Source organism: Pseudorca crassidens, chromosome 2, assembly GCF_039906515.1.
Source record: "Pseudorca crassidens isolate mPseCra1 chromosome 2, mPseCra1.hap1, whole genome shotgun sequence".
Classification (NCBI taxonomy): Eukaryota; Metazoa; Chordata; class Mammalia; order Artiodactyla; family Delphinidae; genus Pseudorca; species Pseudorca crassidens.
Genome location: NC_090297.1, coordinates 146,366,421 through 146,383,830, shown reverse-complemented (window position 1 = coordinate 146,383,830; position 17,410 = coordinate 146,366,421). Strand labels below are relative to the sequence as shown.

Here is a 17,410-nt window from a genome sequence, read left to right as displayed (position 1 = left end):
TTTATTCTATTTCTATGAAAAAAATGCCATTGGAATATTGATAGCGATTGCATTGAATCTGTAGATTGCTTTGGGTAGTATGAACATTTTAACAATATCCTTCCAATCCATGAGCACAGAATATCTTTCCATTTTTATTTGTGTCTTCAACTCCTTTCATCAGTGTCTTACGGTTTTTAGTGTACAGGTCTTTTCATCTCCTTGGTTAAATTTATTCCTTGGTATTTTATTCTTTTTAATGCAATTGTAAATGGGATTTTTTTTCCCTTAATTTCTTTTTATGATAATTCATTGTTAGTTGATAAAAACACAACTGATTTTTTTATATTGATTTTGTATCCACCAACTTTACTAATTACGTTTATTAGCTCTAACAGTTTTTTGGTGGACTCCTGATGGTTTTCTATATATAATATTATGTCATCTGCAAATAGAGACAGTTTTACTTCTTCCTTTCCAATTTGGATGTCTTTTTTTTTTCTTGCCTAATTGCTGTAGCTAGGACTTCCAGGACCATGTTGAATAAAAGCAGTGAGAATCAGCATCCTTGTCTTGTTCCCAGTCTTAGAGGAAAAGCTTTCAGCTTTTCACTGTTGAGTATGATGTTAGCTGTGGGCTTTTCATATATGGATTTTATTACGTTGATGTATGTTCCCTCTGTACCCAGTTTGTTGAGGGTTTTTATCATGAGTGGATGTTGAATTTTACCAAATGCTTTTTCTGTATCTTTTGAGATGATCTTATTAGTTTTATATTTCATTTTGTTAATTTTTTTTTTTAAATTTTATTTATTTATGGTTGTGTTGGGTCTTCGTTTCTGTGCGAGGGCTTTCTCTAGTTGTGGCAAGTGGGGGCCACTCTTCATCGCTGTGCGCGGGCCTCTCACTATTGTGGCCTCTCTTGTTGCGGAGCACAGGCTCCAGATGCGCAGGCTCAGTAATTTTGGCTCACGGGCCCAGTTGCTCCGCGGCATGTGGGATTTTCCCAGACCAGGGCTCGAACCCGTGTCCCCTGCATTGGTAGGCAGATTCTCAACCACTGCGCCACCAGGGAAGCCCTGTTAATGTTTTTTATTACATTGATTGGTTTCCATATGTTGAACCATCCCCTGGAATAACTCCTACCTGATTATGATGTATGATCCTCCTAATATATTCTTGAATTCAGTTTGTTAATATTTTGTTGAGGACTTTTGCGTCTGTGTTCATCAGGAATAGTGGCCTGTAATTTTCTTTGTTTGTAATGTCCTTGTCTGGCTTTAGGTAATGCTGGCCTCGTAAAACGAGTTTGCCAGTGTTCCCTCCTCACCTGTGTTTTGTAAGAGTTTGAGAAGGACTGGTATTAATTCTTCTTTAAGTGTTTGATAGAATTCACCAGCGAAGCCATCTGATCCTGGACTTTTGTTTGTTAGGAAGTTGATTACTGATTCAGTATCCTTACTAGTAATTCGTTTGTTCAGATTTTCTATTTCTTCATGATTCGGTCTTGGTAGATTGTATATTTCTTGGAATTTATCCATTTCTTCCAGGTTGTCCAATTTGTTGGTATATAATTTTTCATACTAATCTCTTATGATCCTTTTTATATGTGGTATCAATTGTAATTTCTCTTCTTTCATTTCTAATTTGAGTCTTCTCTCTTTTTTTTTTCTTGGTGAGTGGCATCTACTCTTTTCCATATAGATATGAACAGTGAAATGGATCCCATCCCCAGCTTCAATTTGATGGCTTCTGATTAATCTAAACCGTTTATGGTAATCACATTCCCCGTACCACAGATGGGTTTAGAAATAGACATGTGACCCAGTTCTGTCCAGTGAGATCTGTGGGGTAATATGCTGAGAGACTTCTTGGAAAGATCATCTCTCTTTTTGAAAAAATTAAGGTAAAGGAAAAGATGGCATGCTCATTCCTAGAACCACTACATTGGGAATTTTTTGATTGACTTCATGGTACAGTAAGTATTTAGATATTACAATTTAACTTATAATTCAATGGCTGATTAAATATACATTTTAAAGGGAGAGAAGATGTTGTTTTAGTGATTTAAAAACTATCAGTAGAGAATATATTTAGAAACAACAGAAAATTCAAATATCAGGTTTTGTTGTGTTTTTTGTTTTTTGGCCATGCTGCGAGGCATGTGGGATCTTAGTTCCCAGACCAGGGATCGAATCCATGCCCCCTGCAGTGGAAGCGCAGAGTCTTAACCACTGGACTGCCAGGGAAGTCCCTGTTTTTGTTAACAAAGAGGGATTTATTTGTCTCAGGCATCAAGAAGTTTGGAGATAGCTACTTAGTGATTTTTCAGATGCTTCTTCATTATTCTTAGTTTTCATTCTCATGCTTGTTACTTCATGGTTACAAGATGAGTGCAGCACCTCCAAGCAGGAGGAGGGGGAAAGGCCGGTGGACAAAAGGGGCATGCCAGTTGAGTCTGCCTGCTTTTGTCAGGAAAACAAAAGTTTTCCTGGAAGCGCTGTTCTGAAATCTGGTTTATTGTGTTTTATTAGCTACTATTTGCAATCCATCTATTTAATCTATTCTATCTTCTCAAATTTAGCTTCAACCATATTAAGTCATTAACTTTTCTACTTTGTGCTTATGTTTTCTAAAGTGGGTATGTTAGACTCAGTAGGTGAGACATTTAATTTCTTTTTACAAAATTAGGGCTTCTGAGCAAATATGTAAATCTATGCTAAGTTCAATATTTTTCATTTGAACCAGACATTGTAGTAATTTTTCAATGAGTTTTATAGTTCTTATGTAAAGTTTTTCTAAGGAAGAACAGAAGACCTATTGAACATTTGAACTGAACTCCATTATAAGAATTACAATACAAACTACCTTTTTTTCAGAGTCCCTTTTGAGAAAGGAGCGTCACAGTCCATTAAAGGAAGAAATGAGCAGTGTTTAAATTTAATATCTGTTATTGTGTCCAGGATTTATCCACACAGACTTAGCTATTCCTCAGTTGTATACTGAACTCTGTTTCCTGACATACCCTCCTGTCCCCACCTCTGTCCTGTTCACAGACATGTTTATTCTCAGTTATTTAGATACATCATTACGGTAAAAGTTAAAAGCATAATTTAAGAGAGGAAGAAAATGTGGTTTCAGATTAACTGCTGGAGGTGGAGATGCGTGCCATGGACAAGGTGGAGCCGTACTTTAGAAGGATTACAGATTCAGGGTGTGGTGGAGCAGGGTGTGGCCTCTTTATAATGCAGGCGGGGTGGAATGCAGCCTTCAGGCTTTGCTGGGGATGGGGGAATTAGGCCTCCACTCAGAGTGCACCCATTCCAGGATTCTGGATCTAGGATAGATGTGGAAAAATAGTTTCCGACTCTGCTAAGATGAATGCTAGTTTAAGTTCATCTCAGTAATTGAAGACAATAAATGAGGTTTATATTTGTTTCACCTACCATACTTTTACTATTGTGGCTAGAGAGGTCACAGATCATAAGGGAATAAATGAAGTTTGTATGCTCTAGGATTGTTTTGAAAGAAAGACCTAAATAAATCATCAATTTCACTAGTATTTTTTGCTCTCCCATTTTTATAGTATAAAACAGGGTCTTGTTATATAACTTTTATTTTTCCTGATCTTATTATGCAGGAGGAGAGGAATGGGAAACCAGATTATTTGATTTCTGCATCTGAACTAGGGAAGAAGACAACTCATTAGTAAATCTAGTAGTTACTTTGCCACAGAATTTTAATCCAGTTTTTTTAAGTTATTACAATTATTGTGGACTGTACTGCATGTCGAGGCTAATTGGAAACAGTGACCAGATTCTTAATCATTATCAGGAAACTGCATTCAGAGAATGAGAAGAACACCCCCACTGGATGAATTGCAGCCACCACCATATCAGGATGACAGTGGTTCTCCCCATCTCTCATGTACACCCTCAGAAATTGGGGACAGTAAATGTGAATTTTCCCACTGCAGCAACAGTCCAAGATGCTCATATAACAAGTGTCCAAGTGAAGGAAGCACAGGTCATGAAATAGAAAGTTTTCATAATAAAGGATATGAAGAAGATGTTCCAAGTGACAGCACTGCAGTCCTGAGCCCTGAAGTAAGTAAAAGCACATAGAATTTTTAAAATGAATGTTATTTGGAAGATAATAATAATCCTGTGCTTATCCTCTTGGTCAGAAGGTTTTATCACTATCTTGTCCTTTATGGCTTATGGTACCAGTTTCTGTTTTTATCCAGCAGATTTTTCAGGGCTGTCCCAACCATCCTTCAACTCCCTTTCAAAAGAGGACAGGTAGATAAAAATGAGAGCAATATGCAAGATATTGAGAAGTATCTTGCCTCAGGGTTCAACCTCAGTAGGGGTTTAAAAAAATTTTTTTTAACATTTTACATAAAACATTCTGGAATTACCCATTTCTTTTATCTTAAGGTTCCTATTTATGTTTGTGTTTATTTTTTAAATTATTTTATTTGGATATTTTTACCATTGGGAGGTGGCCCTTTAATGTTTTACAAGCCTTTCAGAATAATGTCTGCATTTCCATACCATGGAATATGGAAGGGATAAGTGATGCTCAGCTTTACTAATGAAATTTGAATTCATGGCATCATGCATTCAGAGAGGTTGGTTGGTTGTGTTTTAAGTTATTTCCTTTTTTTGGAGCAAAAAATGTGAAAACAACAACAAAAATAAGTGTGTTATACTTTTGAAGTCTTTCCATGTTGTAAAAGGGATTTGTTTTAATCTTTCAATGATGATAAAATCTATAAAGGTAATCTAGAGGTTTTCATTAGGCAGTATTTACTTTTAGGTTTCCTTTTTTTCCAGATGGCAAGTTTTTACAACTTTTGTCCCAGACAACATTTCATGATACTGCAGTGTGTCAGTGTTCTTACTAGGTGAATTTTATCTACTGCCAAAATTAAATAATGAAAGTACAGCTCTGAATAGAATTTCCTCAAAGTTTTTCTTATATAATTTCTAGGAACACTTTTTATCTGTTACTACTCTTCTACTATTTCTAATATTATTATATAGTATCTAACTTATCTAACTTAGAAGAAAATTCTGCATTGGTATTATAAATTTAACATAGTAGTATTTCATCATTTTCCACAAAGAATATTTCTCCATGTTTTGTACCTGAGCAAATTTGAGATAACTATTTTATAGATTTGCAAACTATATAGATAGCCAGCACATAAACAGTGAAACCTGGATTGTGGAACTAACAACAATAATAATAGCTATCACCAATTGTGCCAATAACTTTTCTATAAGCTTTACATAGCTCATTTAACTCTAACAACCTCATCTTCAGAAAGTTGTTATTTCCATTTTAGAAATGAAAACATTAAGACTCAGAGCATTAAGCAAGTTGCCCAGGTATAAGTAGCTCTTAAACAGTAGAACTGTAATTCAAAGCCAGGTCTGCCTGACTACAAAAACAGTGGTCTTAACAACTACGCTCTATTGCCCCTCTTGACTTGAATCATTGTGTGCGAAATTACTTTGAAGTATCGGTACCCTCCAAGTACACCACCAGGCAAGCTATCCCAGAGGACTCACAGACCAAATTAAGATGCTCAGGTTACACTTGTGTGTGTGTGTGCATGCATGTATGTATGTGTGTTTTAAGCTATTTCAAATGTAAAGCAAGAAGGAAGAGGAGCAAGATAAGGTAGGAGAACACACTTAGGATAGGATGCCCTTAGATACAGGTGGCAAGACAACAAACACCGTGTGAATCCTGGTTTATATAATGTCCTTATGTTCAGTCTTACTCTTTCTGCTCCATCAGCATTCCCTAATTACGGCACGGTAACAAGGACAAAAGTTGAGATTTGAACAAGGGTGCCAGGGGCCAAAAACACATACTTGTTTTATGGGAGAGATGCAGGGGCAAGTACTCCTGGCCACAAGTAAAACTTGCAGTTAGTCTACTAAATAGACATAGATTTTATCTGCATTTCTTAATAGAACACGTGGGTGACAGAGCTGTCAGCCCAGAGGTGACATGATCATAGCTTGGCCTTTCCATCCCTTTCCATAGGTAATAGTCATTTGTTCTATCTTATTTTCTGTTTATTCTGTCTTTGACATATCTTAACAAGTTATTAACTTAGTTATATATATTTACCACATGTTCTGAATTCTGCCTGTGTCTCCCAAGTTACTTCCTTACTTATTATCTGTAGTTAACAGAACCTGTGAGTTTTGCCCATATTTCAGAAGCTTGCTGTGTTAACACTTCTTATTGAGTCTCCTCCATCCTGCTTGTTTTTGTGTCTTCTACAGCGAAACAATATGTTCAAACTACAGCAAATGCATGTCACCTAAATATTTAGGTGCTGATAGCCTGTGTTAGTGTAAAACTCATTCTTGTGTTTTTTCAAGTTTACTTTGCTTCCTACCATTCCTTTAATAGATATTATTTATCAAATAGAAAATTCTTACCTTCCTATTGGTTTAATCCAGGATCCAGCTATTTTAGAACCTATCTTCCTACACAGTTGAACTAGGAGAGGAGTGAGGAGGGTTCAGAAGGATTCCCTGGCAAGGAGTTCATTAACTGTATTGATGACCTGTTGCTGGCTAAAGATTATTGAAAACTTTGACTTAGAACCTTGAAAAGAGGGATTATTTTCTAATTATCTGTTTGTAGAATACAAATAGTAGCTTTTATCTGTAAAAGTCCCACCCTTTTAACCCTCAGTTTCACAAGGAATGCCCAGGGAAAAAAAAAAAAGGGAGGCACCAAGAGAAACAAAATTCAGAAATAGTTATCTGAGACCGTATAAAAATCTTTATTACCTTGAAAATCTTAGCTGTCATGACACTGTTTTAGAAAATATTTAATTGAAAAATAAATTAATGTAATTAATCATTTAATTAGCAATTATGAAGTAGCATGCAGTAAAACATTTTGTTCTAAACTGTCAGTTTAACAGAGTAAGAATATTTTTACCCTGATCTAATCATATTGCATAAAAAACTGAATTATTCTATGAGAGTTTGTTCCTACTCCTAAAGTATTCTTCTTTACTTGTCATCTTTTCTTCCATACACCATACAAAATTGAGTCATCGTAGGTAGACATGTAAGATCTATGAGGTCAAAGACTTGTGTCTTTTTGGTTCTCTGCTGCATCCCCCACCCAAAAATATGTCCTGGCACATAGTAGGTGCAATAGTTAGGCACATGTTAAGCTGCTGTAACAAGGAGACAAGTACAATGGCAAATACAGATACAAAACCACAGAAGATTGTTCGTCTTTCATTTAACAATACTCCTGGGTGAGTAGGTGACTTTGCTCTACAACATCATCCAGGGGCCCAGTTCCTGCTTTTTAGTCACTCTTCTGTCCCCTAGGGTGTTGTCCTAATCCACATGGTCCAAGCTGACCCACACATCCTATCTGTGTATCTGCTTGTGGGAAGAGTGAGAGATAGAGAGTGAAGAGCACGTAATTTTTTCTACAAACCTGATCTGGAGGTTTCATACTGAACTCTGTTTCTCTCCCTTTGGCTAGAGCAGAGTTTCATTGCTATATCAGTTGTAAGGAAGACTTCAAAGTAAAGTTTCTTGCCAGACAATGTGTTTCTGGCTAAAACCCAGGTAGTTTTTTTGAGGCATGCGAAAAGGGAAGACCAAGAGTCAGTAGTAGTGCCTACTACAGTACGCATTAAATAAAAGTTCAGAAAAATTCAGAAGATTATAAAATTGGCCCACATTTTAAAATGAAAAACACTTAATATTTATTAAAATATTTGAAGGGGTGAGGTGGTATAGCTGAAAAGTCAGAGAGCTGAATTTGGCACTGTTAGTCACTAGCTGAAACTCCTATTACATTCCAGATAGTTAGACTAGCAGGAACTTTAGACAATTCCAGGCAAAAGAGGTACAGTTTCTTTTAACCTTACAATTAAAATATATAGTTTCGTGCTTTCTTGAACTTTTGGAATATGTATTCTGCCATTTTCAACAGTAATTAGTATTAGAAAATAATACGTAGTTTTAAATTCTGGTTAAAAATTGAAGTAGTGTGTGTGTGTGTTATGGAAAATAAATATTTGGCTGCAAGTATTTTGAGGCCTTTGTGTTTATACTTTCATATTTCACATTTCCATTGATTTTCAAGCCTAAATGTGTTAACATTCTATTACAGATGGGGACATTTGAAACAAATCTGAAAATGGTACCGAATTTTTCAGTAGCATTATACTTTCATTTATGTTCTCTTTCTCTCCAGCCTAATATTGAGCTGTCAGTTGTTTTGTTTATAATGTTACAAATTTAGTAATTTTTTTTTACAAAAGGAGCAGAAATATACATAGAAGTATATATTTTCGTTTCTCATGATAAAAACGTATATCCAACTTTCTCAAAATTGTGATGGTGGATATTAAATTCTGTGTCTTTATTATAATAAGTTTTTGAGTTTAACTTACCACTTACATTACTTTGTCCCCATAGAGTAGCTTTTGATTGTAGTTGGCTGTTAATTATTATTACTTTCTTTATGATAGCAAATAAAAACAGTTTTCATATCATTCTTCTAAAGAAATATCAGGTACTTATTTACATGCTAGATTAAATAATAGAGTTAAAAATTGAAAACATTTAAATTTGCTTTTCTTAGGATATGTCAGCTCAAGGATCATCTTCACAGCTTCCTAAACCTTTTGATCCTGAGCCAGAAGCTAAATATGGCACGCTGGATGTGACTTTTGACTATGACTCACAAGAACAGAAGCTGCTGGTAACAGTGACAGCTGTCACAGATATCCCAACATATAACAGGACAGGTGGCAACTCATGGCAAGTACACCTTGTTCTTCTACCTATAAAGAAACAGAGAGCAAAAACCAGCATCCAAAGAGGACCATGCCCTGTCTTCACAGAAACATTCAAATTTAATCATGTTGAATCTGAGATGATTGGAAATTATGCAGTTCGGTTTAGACTGTATGGTATACATCGCATGAAAAAAGAAAAGATTGTGGGGGAAAAGATTTTTTATTTAACAAAACTGAATCTTCAAGGGAAAATGTCATTACCTGTGATATTGGAACCTTCTTACAATCATTCTGTGAGTATCTGATCAAATAGCCCAAATACAGTTTATGTCATGGTATATAATATACAGAATTTTTAAAATCTGTGATCAACCCAACAACTTTCTCAGCCTATTTTTTACATAGTAATCATACCTACAAAATATCTAGGTCCTAAATAGGTAGGTATAACTTTCTGTCATCTGTAAAAGTAGCCCTTGAAGATTATGTATGATTTATTTTATGTATTTTATTTTATCTTCACAGAGTCTGGCCTGATGTCTTACATATCTATTCCTTTGTTAAACATTTATTACAGGATTGCTTATGACATCATCTGAACTCCTTATAGAATTTATTGTTTTCTTTCCAGGTTAAAACTAGGTGATACTTTAACAGCTATCTAGCCCATATCTTATTTGATATACTGCAGAAATTATTTGCTTTTATAGAATTTGTGCTGCTGCCTAGGTCATAACTGATTATCCTTCCAGAACTGCTATGAAATTATTTTTAAAGGTTCAGAAAAAACTCTGCCCTTGTTATACTTTCCACTCTTTTTTTTTTTAAACAAAGATTTTGCAGTGTTTCTGAGAGAATACTTCCATTTAGTACTATGAGCTCTTCTCCCTTTTCTCTTTTTTCCTCCAGGTACTGATCACACACAAGTGTCTCTCCCTCACTGTCCGTCTGTCATCTCTCTCTGCATGTTTTTAACTAAAGTCCTGCAAGGCATTGCAAATCGCAGGAGAGTTGCACTCTTTATTTAAACCAGGGAGATACACTATGCCACATAGTTATTTAGATTATGAGAAAATCTGTGATATGCTGGAAATACAAATTTTGAATTATATTTATTCCTCTCATAATTGAATAAGAAGCATTTTTACACATAAATATACAGATTTGGAGTAGACTTATATATTAACATAAAGGTATAATATTTTAGAGTTGTTTTTAAGCCTTTAAGTGTATTAAGCATAAGTGCAAGGTTAGAGTCTCACTGAATTTATAGCAGGCAGCATTTGATCTTATAGGACCTTCATTCCCAATAGAACCATACCATTTTAGCTAGATGATTTCAGCATCTTTAAAAACCAAAAGGTGATAATAAATATAGTATATCCCTATGGGTTTTTAATATAATATTTATCCTTTATTGGGTAAATTGATAACTTGTTTTAATTTTACATTTTAGAATTACTGTTTGGGGAAAATGTCTTTTTTAAATGATATCAGCAGTTTATCAGAGGAGAGGCAAAAAAAGTGCAAGCACTGTTTCAGAGGGAAGAAGATAACTTAATAAAATTGAATATTCTATAATTCTTGCTATGATTTTTAAACTTTCTCATTATTTGGTTTGAGTGATCACTAGTTAATCTGTGGAAAATGCATCCTTGTATATAGAAATACCTGATTTATATTAGAAGAGAATGACTGTATCATCAAGAGGTATGTATTTTGTGTTTCTTTATTTGCTCTGAGTTATCTGTTCCCAATTCTGTATTAATTATCTTCTTTTCACAAAGAAAATGAAGCCATACAAAATAATATGTTTTTTTCCTCTGGTCAAACTAAATGATTTCTATCCACACCTACATCACATGTGTTGGCTTATGGGGTTTTTTTCGTTTTTTTTTAACATCTTTATTGGAGTATAATTGCTTTACTATGGTGTGTTAGTTTCTGCTTTATAACAGAGTGAATCAGCTATACATATACCCCCTTTTCCCCTCCCTCTTGCGTCTCCCTCCCACCCTCCCTATCCCACCCCTCTAGGTGGTCACAGAGCACCGAGCTGATCTCCCTGTGCTATGCAGCTGCTTCCCACTAGCTATCTGTTTTACATTTTGCAGTGTATATATGTCCATGCCACTCTCTCACTTTGTCCCAGCTTACCCTTCCCCCTCCCTGTGTCCTCAAGTCCATTCTCTGCATCTGCGTCTTTATTCCTGTCCTGCCCCTAGATTCTTCAGAACCATTTATTTCATTTTATTTTTTTTAGATTCCATATATATGTGTTAGCATACGGTATTTGTTTTTCTCTTTCTGACTTACTTCACTCTGTATGACAGACTCTGGGTCCATCCACCTCACTACAAATAACTCAATTTTGTTTTTTTATGGCTGAATAATATTCCATTGTATATATGTGCCACATCTTCTTTATCCATTCATCTGTCGATGGACCATGTGTTGGCTTATGTTTGATTCTGTATTTCTATATGTCTGACAACCAGTACAATAAATTTCTGTGGAGTGTTCAGAAAAAGAAAAAAGTGCTAAATAGATAGCTTCTAAGACAACATTTAAATCTGAACAAAACTATTTATCTTCTGCTCTTAGAGAATTTTTTCTCTGTATTACCATGCTTCTCAAAGTTAGTGTCTGTGTTGAATTGTTGCTCTGTCTTGGCCTTCTTTCTTTCTCCACCTGCTCAAAATCTCATTGCTTGTTTTTGGCTTCTGTTTCAAAAACAACTAGTGTCAAAAACAGCTAGTGTATGACAGTTGTGAGGTTAAGACTCATAATTCTATCATCTGTCTTGTCGTAAAAATAAAATACTAAAAGAATGTATGTGTTCTGTCTGTGCTGTAGTGTTAATGTTCTCTTTGTTTAGGTGTTGATATTAACTGTATAGAGAAATCATGTGATTGTGGATTACTTAGGTGATTTTAGCTCTAATTTTGTAAGATGTAATAATATATGAGTGAGAGGTACTTTCATAATTAAACATTTATTCTTATAGCTTTTGAATAATTACTACTTCTTCTTGCAAGAATATTAGCCTTTTGGCAAGGGAAAGTTTTAATGCAGTTAAAAAATTTACAGACTGTGGTTAAAACATATTCAAAGCTTAATTACAGTTCATTTTCATGGGTAATAATAGAAAATTAGAATTCTGCATATAGAATTTAGTTTCACAGCTAGTTTTTCAGAAACTGATCAAATCAATACATTGAGAGAAAAATGACCAGTATCACCAAACTGACTTTCTGAGAACTAAGCCCTGAGTTTCCTTGAGGGTAAAATTTAAGTTTGATATTAAGATAAGCATATAGTTTGATCAGTGAACAGTGGAAAATATATGAAGGGTTGAAAAGCATGAGTTCTTTCTACTAACTAGTTGTGTCAGTTTGGATAAATTATCTAATCATTTTGAGCATCAGGTTTCTTGTTTGTAAGATGAGAGAATTAAAACAAATGATCTCTAAGGTTCTACCCAGCACTATATTCTCTGATTCTACTAATATATATTGGGAGAAAAGTTAATGGATTTTAGGTGAGTTTTGTATGCTTAGCATATGACATTTTGTTGTGGGCATTTATTATGTTTTCTCACTCCTTCGTACTTTTTTCAGCAACCTTCTAATGTCTGAGGAAGTCCCAACTAAGTCCCACCTCCCTAAGTTAAGCTGTATAATTCACTTCCCTAGTTTCACTGGTAGCTAGAGCACGAGCCATGTTACCTAGACGCTCCACTCATATTCATCTCTAGGAAACCTCAGCACAGACTGAACAGAGAAGCAGATGCTGCACTCAAATTATGTTCTCATCAGGTTGAAGGAATCTGATATCGAGTCATCAGTAATTCTGAAATAGATTTGCTGGTACAGAAATTGTATTGGTGCTGAACGATAATAAATAATAATTACAGGAAAGAAAAGACCTTGGCATAGAAGTGTCCAGTAGAAGCAGTAGCAGATTTCCTCACAAGGTCAGTTCTGCAGTGTGGTTTTAGGGTTTTTTCTTGAGAAGCTTAGCCATAAACCTGGTTCTCTAGTCATACCACTCCCTTTAATAAATTGCTGTTCCGTTTAGACAGTTAGCTTCCAGTGATTTCAAATAAGAACCCTGACTGGTAAATGTTGAAATAGCCATATGGTTTAGTATTTACTTGCTTTAGTCAGTTCTTAAGTTATACTCAATAGTTAGAATGTTGTCAGTTACCCTTCCTACCATGGTATATCCCTCTCATAAGCTGAATTTTTCTCATACACTCAACTTGTTCGTATGGCATTCTTTCCTAGTGTATAACCCCAGTTACTTTCTTCACTTGCATTTTTGGTACCATATAGTAATCTCTCTATTACAGTTATCTGGAATAGCCTCTCGCCTTTTCCTCCCTCAAGTTTTATTTCTTATTAAATTTATTAATAATAGTATATGTAGTCATTATGATTTATTAATAATGAAACTTTATTCTTTCTCTCATAAACATAGAACCCTTCCTGTACAGACAGTACTTAATTAGTATAATCTATGCAAAGTAGTCTGTCTAGCTAGAAAATTGGGACTTCAGTCCTACAATTGCAAAGCACTGAATTTGGCTAACAACTTGAATGAGCTTGGAAGTAGATTTCTTCATCAGAGCCTCCAGATAATATCCCAGCCCAGCTGAAACTTTTATTCAATCTTGTGAGACCCTAAGTGGGACATCCACCTGAGCTCATTTGGACCCCTGACCTACAGAAAATGTGTTGCAACTTAAGTTTTAGTGATAGAGGGTACTTAATATGTGCCTAGATGTCTATAGTTCATTAAATCTGGCTCCATATTTCATTTCTGTTTGAACACATAAGAGTTATAGGAAGTAGACATGGGAGTGGGTGGGATTGTCTTGGGTGAGAAGAGAAAATCCTCAGGAATTCCTAGATGTAAAGATTGGAGAAAGGTGGTGTAGAGTAGGAAGAAAGAGATAGTAAAATATCACAAAATCCAAGAATGACGTTTTTAAGGAAGGAATACTCAACTTCGTCAAATGCTCCAGATGGAACCAATAATCTGAGTGCTGAAAACTGTCCACTGAATTTAGGATATGCAAGTAATGGGTAGCCTTAGAGAGACCTGTTTTGGTGGGGTAGAGGGGTCAGAATCCAAACTAGAGTGGCAATCATGTAGACAACTCTTCCACCAAGTTTGCCTGTGAAAATAGAGAGGGGGGGGGGTTCAGGAAAGATGTTTCTGAGGTTAGGGGAGATTTGGGCATGCTTAAATACTAATGCAAATGGTAAAATATGGAGTGTAAGATATAGGAGAGCTAATTGAAGACAGCTATTAATTGAGGTCTGGGATGAACAGAGAGGCAAAAATGTTATGAGTATTTTCAAGCCATTTATTTTAATTGTAGACCATGACATCTAAGTGGAATAAAGAGAGAAGTGAAGCTAGAAGGGGACTGATAGGCAGGGGAAAGTAGAAAGTTTAGTGGACTGAAAGTTCCAAGGATATCAAGGAACAGATGTGAGGGTAGTAGTTGAGCAGGAATTATGGAAAGATAAGGGGCTGTGGTTAGAGAGGAGAATGTTTTCAGTTAATGTGATGTGATGAGAAGGGTTCAGAGTATGATGGTGGGAGTGGGCAGCTGAGATGGAATAAAAGGTAAAGACACTGGAGATGGATAAGTTGGTCAAGAGAGACCAGGTTCTTGGATAGGTTATCCACATGGACATTGATTGAAGTCACAAAAGATGGTGGCAGCAATTGAAATGTGAGAAAAGATAGAATCAAGGATCGTTGTTCTCAAGAAATGATGAAAAAATGTTCAGGGAATGAAGAGGAAATGTCTAGGAGAGAATATCTATGAAGACAGGATAACAAGAGCCTTAACGGAAATTAGTTATTCTTTTCCACAAATTTAGGGAAGCAGTGTTTGACAAAGCAGCAGAGAACTTTGCTTCTTGACTCTGAGACTCTTTGGGTATGAGAGAATAACCAGGATGAAAAGTCTACAGAGGGTGATATATCCTCAGGGAAGAATTGAAATTCAAGTAAAGCAAGGTATTGAGGGTTCAGGGAAGAAACTCAAGCTCTGGACGAGTCTGTCATAGATCAGGAGGGCCAGAAGGCATAGTAAAAAGATTCTGAAAAGGAGGAGCATGATGGAAGTTTGTGTTACATAAGGGAAATTGATTCATCAACATGTTCAGATAAACCTAATCATTTAAAAATTCTTAGTAAGTTCCATATAACATTATTCCCTGATAGGTATCACCATGCTTAAAACAGCTCTATTAGGAATATTTTACAACCTGGTATTCAATAAGCATGCATCTCAGGGTAATCAAATAGGAACACATCAGGATTTGCTTTATTTTTAACTCATAATTGACTAATTAGGGACATACATACTTACATAATTTCTCATTCAAGAGTACAATGCCACAGTTTCCTAAGAGTGATCACCCTTCCTCATGACTTACAGCAATGATGGGCTTATTTTAGACTCTTGTATTTTCCACCTTTAATTTCTAAAATCCCTGTATCTCAAAAACAGCCTGTATTTATATTACTGGATTAAATTAATTTAGTTTGATATTTGTACTATTACTTTTATTTTTAAGAGAGGTAAATTATTGCTCAGACATAATTGAAATATGTGCTCCTCTAAGAATCATACTTTAGTCTCTATTATTAGCAAGTGGGTTTTATTTCTTTATTTTTAAAGTGGAATATAGTTGCTTTACACTGCTGTGTCAGTTTCTGCTGTACAGCAAAGTGAATCAGCCATACATATACATATATCGCCTCTTTTTTTGGATTTCCTTCCAGTTTAGGTCACCACAGAGCACTGAGTAGAGTTCCCTATGCTATACAGTAGGTTCTCATTAGTTACCTATTTTATACATAGTGTATACATGTCAGTCCCAGTCTCCCAATTCATCTCGCCCACCCCCTTTCCGTCTTGGTATCCATATGTTTGTTCTCTACGTCTGTGTCTCTGTTTCTGCTTTGCAAATAAGATCATCTTTACGATTCCACATATATGCATTAATAGACGATATTTGTTTTTCTCTTTCTGACTTATTTCACTCTGTATGACAGTCTCTAGGTCCACCTATGTCTCAGCAAATGACACAATTTTGTTCCTTTTTATGGCTGAATAATATTCCATTGTATAGATGTACCACATCTTCTTTATCCATTCCTCTATCAATAGACATTTAGGTTGCTTCCATGTTCTGGCTATTGTAAATAATGCTGCAGTAAACACTGGGGTGCATGTATCTTTTTGAATTATCGATTTCTCTGGATATATGCCCAGTAGTGGGATTGCTGGGTCATATGGTAGTTCTATTTGTAGTTTTTTAAGGAACCTCCATACTGTTCTCCATAGTGGCTGTATCAATTTACATTCCCACCAACAGTGTAAGAGGGTTCCCTTTTCTCCACACCCTCTCCAGCATTTATTGTTTGTAGATTTTGTGATGATGGCCATTCTGACTGGTGTGAGGTGATACCTCATTGTAGTTTTGATTTGCATTTCTCTAATAGTTAGTGACATTGAGCATCTTTTCATGTGTTTGTTGGCCATCTGTGTATCTTTTTTGGAGAAATGTCTATGTAGTTCTTCCACTCATTTTTTGATTGGGTTGTTTGGGGTTTTTTTGATATTGATCTGTATGAGTTGTTTGTATGTTTTGGAGATTACTCTTTTGTGAGTTACTTCGTTTGCAAATATTTTCTCCCGTTCTGAGGGCTTTTTGTCTTGTTTATGGTTTCCTCTGCTGTGCAAAAGCTTTTAAGTTTAATTTGGTCCCATTCATTTATTTTTGTTTTAATTTTCATTACTCTAGGAGGTGGGTCAAAAAAGGTATTGCTGTGATTTATGTCAAAGAGTGTTCTGCCTATGTTTTCCTCTAAGAATTTTATAGTGTTCGGTCTTACATTTAGATCTTTAATCCATTTTGAGTTTATTTTTGTGTATGGTGTTAGAGAGTGTTTTAATTTCATTCTTTTACATGTAGCTGTCCAGTTTTCCCAGCACCACTTATTGAGGAGGCTTTTTCTCCATTGTATATTTTTGCCCCTTTGTCATAGATTAGGTGACCATAGGTGCGTGGGTTTATCTCTGGGCTTTCTATCCTGTTCTGTTGATCTATATTTCTGTTTTTGTGCCAGTACCATACTGTCTTGATTACTGTAGCTTTGTAGTATAATCTGAAGTCAGGGAGCCTGATTCTTCCAGCTCCATTTTTCTTTCTCCAGATTGCTTTGGCTATTTGGGGTATTTTGTGTTTTCTTACATATTGTACGATTTTTTGTTCTAGTTCTGTGAAAAATGCCATTGGTAATTTGATAGGGATTGCATTGAATCTGTAGATTGCTTTGGGTAGTATAGTCATTTTCACAATATTGATTCTTCCAATCTAAAAATATGGTATATCTCTCCATCTGTTTATTCCTTCTTTGATTTCTTTCATCAGTGTTTTATAGTTTTCTGAGTACAGGTCTTTGGCCTCCTCAGGTAGATTTATTCCTAGGTATTTTATTCTTTTTTGTTGCAATGGTAAATGGGATTGTTTCCTTAATTTTTCTTTCTGCCCTTTCGTTGTTAATATATAGGAATGCAAGAGATTTCTCT

The 17,410-nt window shown here is 35.4% G+C and overlaps 1 protein-coding gene across 1 annotated transcript in view; it reads left to right on the top strand.

The window, feature by feature from the left end:
- Positions 1 to 17,410, top strand: part of SYT14 (synaptotagmin 14) — a 156,459-nt gene that overhangs the window by 70,874 nt on the left and 68,175 nt on the right. The window contains 2 exon segments of the mRNA XM_067729076.1: positions 3,813 to 4,084; positions 8,631 to 9,080. Coding sequence (XP_067585177.1) covers positions 3,813 to 4,084; positions 8,631 to 9,080 — 722 coding nt within the window.